The sequence below is a fragment of the Lacerta agilis genome, chromosome Z (assembly GCF_009819535.1).
Source record: "Lacerta agilis isolate rLacAgi1 chromosome Z, rLacAgi1.pri, whole genome shotgun sequence".
Taxonomy (NCBI): Eukaryota; Metazoa; Chordata; class Lepidosauria; order Squamata; family Lacertidae; genus Lacerta; species Lacerta agilis.
In genome coordinates this window covers 38444050-38461056 of record NC_046331.1, presented here as the reverse complement: position 1 = coordinate 38461056, position 17007 = coordinate 38444050, and the positions used below count along the sequence as shown (strand labels likewise).

The 17007-nt window shown below is 41.4% G+C and overlaps 1 protein-coding gene across 1 annotated transcript in view; it reads left to right on the top strand.

Annotated features, from left to right (window-relative positions):
- PASD1 (PAS domain containing repressor 1) overlaps positions 1 to 17007 on the top strand; it is a 91335-nt gene that overhangs the window by 36451 nt on the left and 37877 nt on the right. The window contains exons 2-5 of the mRNA XM_033138275.1: positions 9283 to 9339; positions 10505 to 10659; positions 12683 to 12774; positions 16713 to 16802. Coding sequence (XP_032994166.1) covers positions 9308 to 9339; positions 10505 to 10659; positions 12683 to 12774; positions 16713 to 16802 — 369 coding nt within the window. The 5' untranslated portion in view covers positions 9283 to 9307. The remainder of the gene's footprint in view (positions 1 to 9282; positions 9340 to 10504; positions 10660 to 12682; positions 12775 to 16712; positions 16803 to 17007) is intronic.

The following is a 17007-nucleotide window of genomic DNA, read 5'->3' as shown; positions in this document are numbered from 1 at the left end:
GGCAAAGCGCGCCTCGGTTTAAGAATGGTTTCGGTTTAAGAATGGCCTTCTGGAATGGATTAAGTTTGTAAACCGATGTACCCCTGTATATGTTTTTAATTGCCTATGATTTGACATTTTAAACATTTGTTTCATATCTGCTATTCAGTTAGAGGTTCTAATTACAGTCAAGCCATAAAGAAATTATGACCAAGATAGATAATACGAAAAGAAAACTAATCATTTGAATTTCACTGATTGCTTTATTTTATTTTTTAATTAGTGAACAGTATAGCTCACAATGCTTTTTCTCTAAAAAAAAAAAAATGTTTAGGGCTACTCCTATTTTCCTACACATATTGAAATACTGCCCCTCAATGAGGCCAAACTTAGATTCACAAAATGTTTAGGGGTATGCGTACCCCTGCATGCCCCCAGGAAAAAAAGCACTGTTCGGAGCTATAATTTAATGTGCAATTCTATGCACAGTCACCTGAGAGTAAAGTCAATGGGAGGACAGACATGTCATTCATTGAGATTATTTCCCCCCCCACACACAATGGCAAGGGGAAGTTTATCTTTGATCTAATCCTTTCACTTGGATTTCAAATGGGCACAGCACAGGTAGATGGGCAGGTGGATAGAACCACACAGTTACAAGTTTGGTCACATCTTATGAAACTTTTCTGACGTATCTTGACTCGATTCTATTTAAAGATCCAGCTTAAAACAAGACAGCGAACACTTAGCACTCATTGTAGCCCTAAACTGTTTAATCCAGTTAAGAATATTTTGACCTTATTTGTACCATCTAGGCTGATTCTTTTTACAGCTCAACATTCTGCTGCATCATGGCAGGAAAGGCTGCGCGTGTTTTGGCAAGCATTTTTACATGCAATAGCATAAATGTTAACTCCAGCTTTCTCATTTATTTAGCTGTTCTGCTCTGGCACTCAGACAGTGCAAAGTAATTTGAACACTTGAAATGAGCTCTAATATATACATGCTGATTATTATTGTTGCTAGCACTGAAGCCTTAAAAATTAAGGATGCAGTCCCAACTCCCTGGTGCTGATGGGCTCAACCCAAGGAGCATTTCTTTGCCATAAAAAGCCCCTATGAACCTGTAGCCCTCAAGTTTGGAATTGCTGCCCCACACCCGGAGAGCCATGGTTTCCCTATCCCTGCACTGGGGCCTGCTCCGAGACGTTCTCAAACCCTGTGCCCTCCAAATGTTTTAGACTACAACTTCCATAATCCGGCATCATCTGAGGTGCGCAAGGTTGAGGGAGGCTGTGCTGGAGCTCACATAAGGCATACCCAGAGATCCAGTGTTTTATATATAAAAAAGTGTCACTGTGGTCAACGCGTCAAAGTTAATTATTCCTCCCCTACTGCAGCAAAACTTACTACAGTGGTGCCCCGCTAGACGAAAACAATTCATTCTACGAGTGTCTTTGTAGAGCGAATTTTTCGTCTAGCGAAGCAGAAATGCAGCGCGGAGGTTTACGCGCCGAAATTTTTTCCCCCCCGTCTTGCGAAGCAGCCCCATTGACTTTTTCGTCTTGCGGGGCAGCCTTCCACTAGCGAATGCCATTCGTCTAGCGAGTTTTTCGTCTAGCGAGGCATTAGTCTAGCAGGGCACCACTGTATAGATCTTTGGGACACTTACACTCTCTCAGCCTAGCTGACCTCATGGGAATGTTGTGAAGAGAAAGTGGGTTGGAGGTGGGTGGGGGACGACCACAAACACTTCCATGAGTTCTTTGGATGAAAAGCAATAAATACATGCTATAAATAAATAGATATCCATTCAGCTTTTTTGATATGCTATTTTAGTCTTGCATGTCTTGCTTTAGGGTCTTCTACTGATAACTAACTTAGTTGGTCTCTAAGGTGCTACTGGAAGGATTTTTTTTAAAAAAAACATATTTTGTTTCGACTACGACAGACCAACACAGCTACCTACCTGTAACTTCTCTACTTTCTGTTATGTGTAAAAGTACCTCTGCAAAAGTGTAAAAATTGCAGTTAGCCATCGGCTAATTAAATGACCTATGGCCTTTGAAACTGGTGTGTGTGTGTGTGTGTGTGTGTGTGAGTGAGATAATTCTATGTATTTTTGTGCTTTTATATTGTAAACTGCCCTGTGATCCTGGAATGAATGGTGGTATAGAAACATATAACATATGTGGCTTTTTAGTTTAGAGTAAAGATGACATCACAGGCATGTATAAAATCATACATAGAATTGTAGAGTTGGATGGGACACTGAGGGGCATCTAGTCCATCCCTCTGCAGTTTAGGAATCTCAACTAAAACATCCAGCAAAGGAGAGTCCACAGTGTCCTGAGGGAGTCCATTCCATTGCTGAACAGCTCATACTGTCAGAAAGTTCTTCCTGATGTTGAGTCGGAATCTCCTTTCTTGTGACTTGAAGCCATTGGTTCGGGTCCTACCCTCTGTTGACTCACATTGTTGACCCGTGTTACATGTACTACTAGCAAGCTAAGTATTCCCCAACTTATATTTGTGCAGCTGGTTCTTCCAGCCAAGGGGGAAGCGGGTGGCTCTGTGGTCTAAACCACTGAGCCCCTTGGGCTTGCCGATCAGAAGGTCAGCAGTTTGAATCCCTGTGATGGAGTAAGCGCCCGTTGCTTGGTCCCAGCTCCTGCCAACCTAGCAGTTTGAAAGCACGCCAGTGCAAGTAGATAAATAGGTACTGCTGCGGCGGGAAGGTAAACGGCGTTTCTGTGTGCTCTGGTTTCTGTCACGGTGTTCTGTTGTGCCAGAAGTGGTTTAGTCATGCTGGCCACATGAACCAGAAAGCTGTCTGTGGACAAACGCCAGCTCCCTCGGCCTGAAAGTAAGATGAGCGCCGCAACCCCAGTTTATCTCCCTCGTATCGCAGTGGAGCTCTGAGACATCCAATGAAGCTAAATGTTGGAAGTGCCATTAAATTATGGAATTTGCTCCCTCCATCTTCTGCACAATCTGCTCAATGGGTCAGAGAGGACGTTCCTCTCAGGGGCATGCAATTCCTTTTTGCAGCGATCAGGATAGACAGCTAACCTCAGTGATACCTAGCTAAATCATTGAGACTCCAGATGTGCCTATATGTCCCTGTCCTCTGCTTTTCCCGCAACCCCCAACCCCTCCCACTCCCGTCTCAATAATTTTAAAGTGTGGGCGTTTTCAACATGAGTAGAGGATGCAACAAAATTGGCTAATTAAGCAACTGCTTCAGAGAAATGATACGTCTTACAGATAGACAATAAAATGATTCGGGGCAAAGAAAGGTCTTGGCAAATTAAAGCAATTAAAGATTTGATGTAACATGGAGAATCTTATAGATCAGTGGGTGGTACTTCCCCCTGGGGGGCAGGGGGATTAGCTGGGGGGGGGGCAAGGAGGCGGTGCGAGGTGGGGCTGGAGGTGTAAGTGACTACCAGGCTTTGAAAAGCTGGTGACACTGAAACAAGTTAATCAGTTCTGTTGAATTAATTCAGCTAAATAGATTATTATTATTATTATTATTATTATTATTATTATTATTATTTAAAAATAAACCTTTATGTACAGTCTTATAATTATTACAATACTTTTCATACATCAAAATCATACAGTAAATTACATCACATTGTAATTATTCCTTACCCAAATTTCATTCTTTATCCCACTACCAGTGTGGTGTAGTGGTTAAGAACGGTAGACTCGTTATCTGGGGAACCGGGTTCGTGTCTCCACTCCTCCACATGCAGCTGCTGGGTGACCTTGGGCTAGTCCCACTTCTCTGAAGTCTCTCAGCCCCACTCACCTCACAGAGTGTTTGTTGTGGGGGAGGAAGGGAAAGGAGAATGTTAGCCGCTTTGAGACTCCTTCGGGTAGTGAAAAGCGGGATATCAAATCCAAACTCTTCTTCTTCTTCTTCTTCTACCAAAATCCCCTCACCACACCCCTCTGACTTCCCTCCGTTACCAATTTGACTTCCACAAAAAAAGAATGTTGTAAACTTACTCTTGCATTGCAGATTTCCCTTTATATTAATTTATATATTGATTCACCTGATTCATTTCTAAAAATTTCTATCTTTATTTACTTCATATATCTTAATCAAGGCATGATAGTATATTATATTTTAGTTTTAGTTGCATAGTTTTTAATTTGGACATTGAATACATGTGCAATTAGTTGTTACGGTTTTGAATTCTACTCTGCTGTTATTTTCCTTAGAGGGTTGTACAAACCGCTATTCTGAATAATGCTTTTTTATGGCTGCAACCCAGCAGTCCGGGGGGGGGGGCACCAAAAGCAGCATTGTAAGCAGCACTGGATGACAGAGTATAGCTGCCACAGTGCCCGAGAGGAACATTACATCATAGAAGTTGGGGGGGGGGAGGAAACCAAGGTGGATTTGATTTAAATCAATTTTTTACAGAAAGGTTCGACCTTGCTGGCATCCTCTTATTATTGACAATCGGAGGAAGGTTTCATTTTTGGAATAATAAATTTTCAGAGTAGTTTTTACAGTTCTATCAAAAATTACTGATTTGGTTCTACTATTAGAAATACATAGTCAGATAATTATGACATTATTGTTAGTTAACTGTTTATATTTGGACAACTTTTCTGCTGTACTTTATCGGAAGGAGAAAAACAATCATTTCCTCAATAACAATTTGAACAATTTATTTAACTAAAACAGTAACATTATAGCATATGCAGTGCTTTTTTTCTGGGGGGGAAGGCACACCCTTAAAACATTTTGTGAATCTAAGTTTGGCCTCATTGAGGGTCAGTATTTCAATATGAATAGGAAAATGAGAGTACCCCTAAACATTTTTTTAAAGGAAAAAAAAAGCACTGAGCATATGTATCCATGTTTGTTAATGGATGTGGTTAAACAATTTTAAAAAAAAACCACACACAATAAACTTAGACTGAGTTTTAGCACACGTTATAGGTTTTCTCCTACAGGGAGAGAATATTGTGATAAATCTCAGGCTATACACACAAATGTAATGGAATCTCAGAGGGGCTATATCTCCCAGCTTTGGAGTGGTTGGCCTTCCTTTTTCTAGGGGGGAGGAGAGATACAGTTGGTAGGCCTAGGCTGCAACAGGCTTGCAGAAAGAACAGGAGGAGGAGGAGGAACAGGCTGGTGGAAAGCTGGAAAAGGGGAACCAAGGACTGAAGCAGAGAACTTCAGGGATTCCTGCTGCAGGACTAAAGTTCCAGGTAGAGACTTTATTGTTTGGACAATGCCAGGCGAGCCCTGGGAAGAAGGGACTGGAGGCAGTGAACTCTTTTTAATTTAATTTTTATTTATAAGAGCCAGTGTGGTGTAGTGGTTAAGAGTGGTAGACTCGTAATCTGGTGAACCGGGTTCGTGTCTCCGCTCCTCCACATGCAGCTGCTGGGTGACCTTGAGCTAGTCACACTTCTTTGAAGTCTCTCAGCCCCACTCACCTCACAGAGTGTTTGTTGTGGGGGAGGAAGGGAAAGGAGAATGTTAGCCGCTTTGAGACTCCCTAGGGTAGTGATAAAGAGGGATATCAAATCCAAACTCTTCTTCTTCTTCTTACCGGTAGTTCACTGGCAACAAGCACTTCAAGGTCTCGCCAGTTACTATTTCCACCACCAACCCCCTTTGGATCTGCATTGACATTCAGGTGCCTATTCTGTACAGTTAAGTGTTAGTGCAGTTGTTGGAACCCAGTGGGACTGGGAAAAGGTTGCACTTGCCTCAAGTCTGAGTTGCACAGACAATGCAACTGACTTGCACAATTATTACACAAAGATCCCAAGACTTGTGGAGTATTCTGCTCACTTTCATTTTTACTGCTTCACACTTAGCTACTTGCACAAATCTATTCCGCTCCAAACAATGTATTCATTGAACCTCTTGGAATTTAGCATTTAAGACGTAAGGGTTTGATTGTGTCTATATAAATTTGCAAAAGAAGAATGGGATTAAGTTTTTCCCCCTCAACTCTCTGTTTATTTTGTAACATTTTTCCTGTGAAGAAAAGGCATGTTACCTCTGCAGACACTATTTCACACTTTTGAGAACTGTAAAAACAAGCATCTGTGAAATATTTTCTTGTTAGAAAAACTGTCTCAAATAATCTTACAGAAGCCTCTGGAAGAGCATGACATTGTGAATGGATTAATGGAATCCATTACCAAAAAATTTAAACATGGCATATAAAGCCTCATGCTGCATAATTAAAAACAAATCCTTATTGCCTTTGGACTATGTTGTTGTTCAGTCGTTTAGTTGTGTCTGGCTCTTCGTGACTCTATGGACCAGAGCACGCCAGGCACTCCTGTTTTCCACTGCCTCCTGCAGTTTGGTCAGACTCATGTTGGTAGCTTCGAGAACACTGTCCAACCATCTCATCCTCTGTTGTCCCCTTCTCCTTGTGCCCTCCATCTTTCCCAACACCAGGGTCTTTTCCAGGGAGTCTTCTCTTCTCATGAGATGGCCAAAGTATTGGAGCCTCAGCTTCAAGAGCTGTCCTTCTAGTGAGCACTCAGGCCTAATTTCCTTAAGAATGGATAGGTTTGATCTTCTTGCAGTCCATGGGACTCTCAAGAGTCTCCTCCAGCACGATAATTCAAAAGCATCAATTCTTTGGCGATCAGCCTTCTTTATGGACTATAATGTAACCTAAATAGAAAACTATTTTTAGAAAGATTTTTTCCTCCAAAAACATTTTATTTAAAAAAATCCAATTTAAATAAAGAAATCGATTTAAATTAAAAAAATCCAATTTAAATAAAAAAAAATCCATAATTTATTTTTTTATAACAAAATCATTGATTTTTATCCACCCTGGGGGGAACTGAAATGGAGGCTAGTTGCCTGAGCTTCTTGCTAGAACCCTGGAAGTTGCTTAAGATTGCCAGGTACTAATGCTAGCCCTGCCTATGCTAACCTAATCTAATTCAGCGTTTGCATGCAATTTTTAAAAAATATGTAATTATTTTCAAATTGGTTGAGATTTCTTACTGTCAGCCAAATTCTCACATACTTAGCCCTTTTTGCCTATTTTTAAACCAGTCACCCTTTCTAAATAAAAAATAAAAAAATGGCTGCTCATCCATGTTTTTAACCAACATTTTGGTTTTATCTGAATTTATTTTGAAACCAGCCACTTCTCCAAACCTTAAATTTTTTTCTCATGCTTTGAGAACACTCTCCAAAGGTTGTTCTAGAGTCAACAGCACATTCTCAGCAAATGCCCTTAATTTATAGACTCGAGGTCCCACCTCAATACATTTAATTTCCCTGTTTCTCCTTATATTCTGAAGCGGTATTTCTAATGTCATAATAAACAACAGTGGAGCCTTTTCTTCACTGCTATTTTTCTATAAAAAAGGAGTGCTGGAACTCACCATGTTCTCTTAAAATGGCAACGACGCCCCCCTGAGGTGCCGGAACTAAGTTCTGGCAAGTTCTGGCTGGGAAAAAAAGCCCTGCTTTTCTTCCATATTGTTCTCGTGAAGTTTTAAAACTTATTTAGCTGTTAAATCACTTGAGGTGGTGGTTGCCATGCAGCAAAAAATATTTTGTTGCACCTACCTAAAAATTTTCCTGGGGCACTAGGTGTGGTCCTCTGGACGCACTGCTGAAAGTGGCTTGTGAGTTCCTGGGGTTGTGATTGGTTCATTACAGTCACTGATGGAGGATGATTCTGATGGCATGGCTGTGATTAGTTCTGGTTGGGATTTTTTCAAAAGGGAGGGTCATTCCCAGCGGTGTAAACGCTGGTGAAATCAAAAGGGTGTGGAGACAGATTGTGGTTTGGTTTGTCTGCCACAGCCCATCTGTCAAAACTGGGATGTGATTTCTCATAATCACTCTGAACCGATGGATTTAATGCAAGTTATCAGCTGAGAAACAATTCGTTCCGTAGCTGTTTTCAGTTACTTCTATTGCGCTCAAGATGTGATTTCACCCCCATTTTTTCCCTGTGGTTTTGAACATGTAAACCAGATTTGCACACAGATTTAGCTTTCTGATACAGAAAAGCAAACTTCTTTCTATCTGACATGGGCTGCACTCACTCACCATACTAAACCAAACCATAGTGTAAAGGCACCTGCTGCTGAGTAAGAAATCTCATCTACTTTGCTCTCCCCTGTGCTTTAAATCAATGTGGTGCAGCAATAAGCAAAGCTGTGAACCTCGGATCGTGGTTAACCATGATCTGTATGCAAGGCTTGTTGTATGGCTAACTGGTATCCCCAGTTCATATGACATGTTAAGTTGGACGTTGGTTCAGCAGCTGTGCAATGCTAACATAAAAAACCCAGAGAGGGCAATGCAGTTGCAAGCTCAGGCCTATCATGATGTGTGAACCAGGTTGTTGTGTTTTACTTTAGGAGTGGCATTTTTAATGGTTCCCTATACACCTGAGGATGGGACGCGAGTGGCGCTGTGGTCTAAACCACTGAGCCTAGGGCTTGCTGATCAGAAGGTCGGCAGTTCGAATCCCCACAACAGGGTGAGCTCCCATTGCTCGGTCCCAGCTCCTGCCAACCTAGCAGTTCGAAAGCACGTCAAAGTGCAAGTAGATAAATAGGTACTGCTCCGGTGGGAAGGCAAATGGGGTTTCCGTCTGCTGCTCTGGTTTCACCAGAAGCGGCTTAGTCATGCTGGCCACATGACCCGGAAAAACTGTCTGTGGACAAACGCGGGCTCCCTTGGCCAGTAAAGCGAGATGAGCGCACAACCCCAGAGTAATTTGCGACTGGACTTAACTGTCAAGGTTCCTTTAAAGGTAAAGGGACCCCTGACCATTAGGTTCAGCCGTGTCCTTTACCTTTTTATACACCTGAGGGCCATCTTATGATCTCTGTAATTCTCATCAGATGTGCAGAGTTTTCAACACTGAAGTAAAACTTCTTTGCTTTAAAGGGCTTCATTGAAAGGTGACCCAACCATTCTGAGGTAGTTACTCTGATGTTTTATTATATGTTTATGTTATTTTATGATTTATGACTTATGGTGTCATATTTATGGTGTCACGTTGGTATTTTAAAATGAAAGTTATTTGCAGATGTATATAAGTAGATACAATATTGAAAATGGTGCAGTTGGGTGTTTTGTTTTGTTTTTATCTATCCTGAGCTTGGGTCAGACAGGTTATTTATCTAAATGAATCTGCCAACAAATACAACAGCACCAACAATTATTGGTTGATGAAGCTGCTACCTTCATAGCATTGGGCAATTGCCACCTTCGTAGCATTGGGCAATGTTTCTCATGCTTCTCGTATTCTCCTTGTGTTTCAGAACTCTGTATTGTGTAAACGAGCTGATGGACGAAGATGAGAAGGACAGGGCAAAGAGGTATGGATATAGGTGCATGTCGTTCTCCAAGCTCACCTGTCCTTATCTGAAAATGCAACAACAGTTAACTATACCACTTCTGATAACAATGGCTCAAAACCCAAAGGGTTGTTTCTCACTCTTATTTCTTATTCTGTAGTGGTACAGATTTGTGTACCGTGCAAGATGGCATCCGTTTTCATCACGACTAACAAGGGTGAAATTATCAAATAAAACTATCCAAGTTCATTAGCCCCAAAAGTTGCTACATGCATCTTTTTGATGTTTTAGAAACTGTGGGTGAATACAGTAACTGAAATGTGGATCCATGTCGTAATTATTCCACCCACACTTTCCCCTGGAATTTGGTGCTGCTGGAGAGAGGACACTGGGCTGGGAAATGACTCTTTCCTAAGGATGTAAGCTCTTCACAATCCTGTTGGGTTTATGCAAGCACAATTGGCCAACTTTGGCAAAACCAAATGCCTGCAGTAGGCTTCCCCCTAACATTTAGTATCCAGCTGTGCAGTGCCTAAGGTGAAGTGTAGTATCTGTTCTTATCAGTTTAAAAAAAGGAGGCACTGCTTAGCACATATTTTATATTAGGTTTCCTGAAGACTGCACCTGTAGACTTTCTCCCAAATGCAGGGCGTTGCCTCCCAAAGTGGTTTACAAACCGTACACCAACATCTAATATTCCAGAGCCAGAGAACAGTATTGTATATATGTAACCCAATCACAGGTTGCTTCCAGATGACCTGTTTCTTGAACACTTGTCCTAATTTGTTTTCAGAAAGTTTGCAGGGAGTTTGGATGATGCCAACTACTTATTCTTACTTATTTTAAGGGAGGTCATATAATGTTGCATCAAGCAATTGTTACTTTCATTTTCCCATCTGTTTCCTTATTGCAAGAAACTCACTTTTGTGGGGCGGGCAGGAGTGGGTTTGTGCAGAAGAATGCTGAATCAACTTTAATTGAGCAACCTGAATATGCCAGTATCTAATTGAACCCCACCTAAAAATAACCGTAGTCTGGAATCTAGCTGTGAAAGGCTATGGTAAGAAAACAGGTCTTTATGGCTGTTTTAAAAATGTTGAAATGATCACGACCTAAGCCTCGATTTCACAGTTCTTGCATTATACCTTCATTATTTTCAATGCACTTTTGTGTTTCGATTGACTAGGGCATCGCGCAACAAGTCAGAAAAGAAAAGAAGAGACCAATTCAACGTCCTTATTAAGGAACTATGTACCATGCTGCAAGGCCATGGGCATCCACTCAAGATGGACAAATCCACAATACTGCAGAGGACCATTGACTTCTTACAGAAACAGAAAGGTACCTGAACTGCCTGCGGACTCCTTTTCTCTGCCTCCCTTCTTAGTAGTTGCTATTTTTACTGTTACTGAAGTATATTGCACTACAGATGTGTTAAAATGCGTATTACAAGCTTTAAAAGGTGTGCAGTGCCTTGCCGGTGACCCACCCCACCCAGTTAGCCTCTTTTTAAAGAGCACAAACAAACAGGATATATAATCTCTAGTTTGGGGAAAGGGGGAAGAGGGCATGTATTCCCAAGGCAAATGTATTTTATAATAAGCTTTTGAAATGGTAAGGCATAAGAAAGGGAGAGCCTTGAGCTTTTAAAATAAATACTTTTAAAAGAGCTGCATGAGTACTTATGCAAATAAACACCCAACCTTTGCATTTTTTTTTAATTAAAAACTTTTTAAAACCCTTGTATGAACACATGGAGCTGCCTTATGCTGATTCCTAGCCCTTTATGCCTATTCTGTTTGGCAGAGACGGTATTGTAGTATTCCAAAACATGTTGCCCTCCATATGTTTGGACTTCCACTCCCATCATTCTTAACAACTGGCTATGCTGTCTGGGGCTGATAGGAGCTGTAGTCCAAGAAATTCAAACTTTATTTGCGTAGCCGACTGGCCATAGCATCTAAAAGACAAACACCAACAAAAATACAGCAAATATGGTTACCAATAAAACCTTATAACCTATTAAAACTCAAGGTAATAGCTCCTTGGAACTTAACATAAATAGTAAAATGATAATAATAATGATAATAATAAAATCCTATGCTGGGAATCCGGATGACTACACTGTTGTCGTTCAGATAGCAGCTCTCAGTCTCATTGCTCTCTCGATAAACATTTGGCCGGCTTCAGATTGGGGAAGCCTCAGACAGAGCATACAGAGCCTCAGCCAGAGGTCTTACAGAACATCTGTTACATGGTCTTTCTTAACTGGAAATGTCCAGGACTGAACCTGGGGCCTTCTGCATGCAACTCCTTAGAAACTGTTCCAAAACAATAAGGGCGTTGAAGAGAGGGAGATTATTTCATTGTCAAAAATGTCATGCAACCAGTGCTTCCCCCCCCCCAAAAAAAGTGTTTAAGGGTACTCTCATTTTCCTACTCATATTGAAATATTGCCCCTCAAAGAGGCCAAACTTAGATTCACAAAATGTTTAGGGGTATGCGTACCCCTGCGTCTCCCCCAGAAAAAAAGCACTGCATGCAACTAAAGAGGTTTCTGGACTGGGAATCATGGACACCAGTAAGACATGAACATGATTGAGGACTGAGTATGGGATGTGCATGTTTGCCTCAGCGGTCTTATGCATTTGGTCCCATGCCAACTAAAACTTGGATTTGGGCCATGGCATTATTTGCGTTCTCCTGTTTCCTAGTTAGATCAATAATTATTTCTAGTCATTAGAGACAGGGCCATCTTAAGTAAATCCGGCGCCCTGGCGCGAAGATCCCTCTGGCGCCCCTCGCGCTCCCCCAGGCAGGGCCAGGCGCAGTGGGCACCTGGAGGGCGCGGTGTGGCGGGCGGGGATGCTGAACTTGCGCTCTGCCGGGCAGGGCCAGGCGCAGCAGGCAGCCGAAGGGCACGGAGGGGCGGGTGGGGACGCTGCCAGCTGTGCTCTACCTTTGCCTGCTCGGCTGAAGTGGCAGTGCAGTGCTGCCGTCCAGGGATCCCTGGCTGCAGCACCGATGGGAGGCTCGCTGATAGCCCGAGAAGAGGTGGGCGAGAGTGGGGCTGCTGGCGGGGCTGGAGGGCGCAGGCACCCTCCTCAGGCTGTGGCACTATGGCGCCTTGTGCCAGTAGCCTCAATGGCTAAGACGTCCCTCATTAGATATGATTGTCAGGTTTTTCTTCACTGTTTTGTCTATAGTTAGATTATCTTCTAAGTACAGGGCTGAAGGGGTGATATATAATATGTCTAATTTTCTGATATTGCTCTCTTTAAATGGGCTTCACATTTCACAGTGTTTGATACTCCTGCGCCGCTCAAAATCATAACTTGCCTGCCCTCCTTGTTTTCTCTTTTAGAAATCACAGCACAGACTGAGGCCTGTGAGATTAGGCAAGACTGGAAACCTTCATTTCTTAGCAACGAGGAGTTCACTCAGTTGATGTTAGAGGTAGGATAGAATTCAAATTGTACAGAATATGGGGGTGGGGGTGCTGATGTTCAGTGTTCTTTGTCACCAGGTCATTAACCTGCTGTCCTTCTGAAAGGTGCTAGGAAAAACCACACCCAGCATAATGCCATCTGCCAACAGCTTTATATGTGTGACAGTCTGGCTGTGAATTTCACTTTTCACAAACAACTTGGCTGGTGATATGAAAAATTAAGATTTGAAGCACCTTCCAAAGCCTGACATCCAGTTGTTTTGGCAGTGAATAAAATGCCTAACAGCCCCTGCCGTTTGTTTAACCATATATTCCCAACTATTTGCCATGTTTACTGTGGGAATTGGGAAGTTCATAAACCTTACACTTCAACCACCCTAACTATGGATATATTTGGACATTCACCAAATGATTTTTTTAACGTGTTCTGAGAATCATCCTATTTGGGTTTCCCTTCTCAATCAGGCTTAGTGGGAAGTAAGCATTCTGCACATTTTTATATATAAAAAGAGTCCATCTATCTGCCTACCAACTTACCAACCCGTTTTGTTTTTAATTGTTTGTTAAAGCAAGGTTCCCCATTGTTTTCAGACAGTTCTCTGCTTTTGTTTTCCCTGCCAATGTTTAAGGGCGTGCACTGCCCTAGAATTGCAGTGTTTTGATTATTTCCTTCTCATAGAGATGTGATGACTCACCTTCTTTGGGAAAGAAGGTATGTTTATCTCCATCTGCAAATGCCTCTTGGTGAACAAGTCAGTCCATTGCAGTTCAATCAAAACAGGTTCCTGCCTGAGACGATACAAGCCCTTTGCAGGCTTCACTTGCAGATAGAGGACTATTTAATGGAGTGTTTTTCAACCTTTTTTGGGCAAAGGCACACTTGTTTCATGAAAAAAATCACGAGGCACACCACAATTAGAAAAGTGGAGGGTGTCCCCCTAGGGAGTGCCAATCGGCGCCCCTGCTGGCCGAGGGTGGGGTCAAAAACCCCACCCCCCCATACCCAGGACACAGTCTGGCGCCCGCCTAGTGGGCGAAAATTTGACATTTTTTTTAAAAAAAAAATCTTTCGAATTTTTCAGTTTTTCCCACGGCACACCAGGCAACATCTCGCGGCACACTAGTTGAAAAACACTGATTTAATGAACCTCCTCTGTGCTGAGAGCCATCTCACCCTTTATTTTTGACATTATTTTAATGATTTCCCCATGAATGTGAGGGAGCAGAATAAATTGGGAAGTGGGAAGGAAGGGTACTGGACTCCCTGTGTCCAAGCTGCTTGTCTTGGGTCCCTGCTGACCTGACAACAACAACAACACAGTTGTGATCTCAAGGACATGTTGCCATGTGTGCATCACTCATCAAAACTCCAAGCCTTTTATTGCACTGACATAAATAAGAAACAGGGAAAGAAATAATGAAATGGAATGAATTAAGTCAGAATAAAGGAAACAGAAAACTTTTGCTGCTGTGGATTCCCAGGTCTCTCTGTGTTGCTGGTTCAAATAATATGGCTGGGACTTTTCCATGTGGCTTGTGAAAACCTGGGGTTTTTTAAAAAATTTTTTAAAATACAGCGATGTTCTGGGGAAAACAGACACATGGATGAAGGTAAAAAGGAGCAAAGGTTATTGAGTTCACTAAAGTTCTCACCAAATAGCCTCTGAAGTAGTTCAGGAATAAACTGCTGAAGGGCAGTTACTACCCCACCTGAACTCTTTATCTGCCTTCATGGCTTTGATTCTAAAAAGACAAGTAGCACTGAAGAATCCTCCTTAATGGCAACACTTACCTGAGATTAACCACTGAGCTCAATGGGACTTGCTTCGAAATATGCCGAAGCATTCTAGTTTGGAGTTTGTACTGCCCTCCCTAATGATTGTTCAAAAATGGCATTGCATAACCAGTCTCCCTCAACCTGGTGTTCTCTAGATGCTGCTGAACTACAACTCCCATCAACGCTGCCCATTGACCATGCCGGATGGAACTATAAAGGGAGTTGTAGAGTCCAAACCATCTGGAGGGCAGCAATTGGGGAATGCTAGCATAGACTGTAATGTTATGTACAAAACATATGTTTCTCAAAAAATCTAATTATACTATTTCCCTAAGGTGTGGGGGACACATGATGTCATGCAGTGTATGGGTGTGCATTATGTTGGGTAATTATTGTGGAACACTGAGTTAGGGAAACCTAAAAATAATTTATTACTTCGTATGACAGAAGTTCACTCAATGTTAAAATTATCCTAACATTACCTGGAATTAAAAAAAAAAATTACTTAAAAGCTCAGAATTTGGTGTTATTTAAAGAAATTGTTTATTTTCATTTTTAACCATATATTTTTAAAAATTAGATTGCAGTCAACTAAGCCCCATAGATTTCATTGGGATATGCAATCCCATATCTGTTTAGGATTGTACTCTTAAGTTTGCTTGAAATAATATGTACTCTAACTGTGCAGTTGTTTGCATATCCCTATGCACACAATGAGGGACGCGGGTGGCACTGTGGTCTAAACCACTAAGCCTTTGGGCTTGCCGATCAAAAGGTTGGCGGTTCGAACACCGTGACGGGGTGAGCTCAGCTCTTGCCAATCTAGCAGTTCGAAAGCACCCCAAAAGTGCAAGTAGATTAATAGGTACCATTCCAGCAGGAAGGTAAACGGCATTTCCGTGCGCTGCTCTGGTGTTGGTGTTCCGTTGCGCCAGAAGCAGCTTAGTCATGCTGGGCACATTGACCCGGAAAAACTGTCTGTGGACAAACGCCGGCTCCCTCTGCCTGTAAAGTGAGATGAGCGCCGCAACCCCAGAGTCATTCACGACTGGACTTAACTGTCAGGGGTCCTTTACTCCCAAGTACGTGAAAATAAAACTGCAGCAATTATTGCGAGGACTTACCTCTGAGTAAATGTACATAGGATCAAGCTGCATACCGGTAGCTGCAGTATACGTACTTGCTAGTCTTCCATTGAAGACTAGTGCTCACAAAACTTTTTGAAATCAGTGCACAGACTGTTTTGCATGACATTTAAAATACCTCATGTTAAAGGAACAGAACCATTTAATTGTTAGCAAGGCCTCTTTGTAAAAGGTACATATTGTCACATATGGAGGAGTTGCCCCACAGTTTTGCCTTTCTGGAACAATGCTTTTCATGTTATGGGAGGCGGGGATCACAGATCAAAGAGTTGTTTTTAATTGCATCTTTAGCTTTATTATATATACTAAGAACAGCATGATAAACCCAGATTTAAAGATTATATTAGTTATATGTTACTGACTGATAATGACATTTATCTTTAAGCATATATAAATGGTATTCTACGGTAAATTACAGTTTATTGAACTAGCAGAAAAGATAATATAAAAACTACAGTTAGATAAAGGACAAATAAGACATCCTTTCTGAAGTATGGTATAACTATTATTTTTAATGGAAACAAGGCAGAAACCAGAAGACCGCTGACAGTATGTAAATGTAGAAATGACTGAAATACCAGTAATCTCACAATAAATCAAAAATAGCTTTTGAAAAAGATCTTGAAGTACTGAGAAGACCCTGGGGGGCAGAATCCATGATAAAGCAGCATGTGTGTGTATATATATATATAGAGAGAGAGAGAGAGAGAGAGAAAGAAAGAGAGAAATGTTCGTGGCAGCAACAGACAACCTGGGAAGAGAACTGCAAAATAAAAATAACAATTGCATTTGTTTCTAATTTATACATTTTGATTATTATTATTTTTAAAAATCCATACCCAAATAAATCATATTCAGGGGAGACCCATTTAAATAAATGGATTTAAATTGCTTGTGTTCATTGATTCTAATTAGTCTACTTTGAATAAAACTAATGTTGAATGTCACTCAATAATAATATTTCTCTCACACACAGGATAGAAGCAGGGTTTTTATCTAAATTATTCCTTCTTTTTCCATATAGGCATTAGATGGTTTTCTCATTGCACTTACCACTGATGGGATTATTATTTATGTATCTGATAGTGTCTCTTCTCTTCTTGGGCATTTACCGGTAAGTTCTCACAACAAAATGTCTGAAAATCTTATTATTTTCCTTAGGAATGTCGGTATGGATGAAATGCAACAAGTATGCATGCAAAGTAATTTTTCAGAGACTTGGATTAAGTTTAATGCAACTGTTCTTGCCCCTAAGTAGATATATTTGGATGTTGCTGTCTTTTCTAACCCATGGCTTTCTAGAAGCATGACAAAAACTT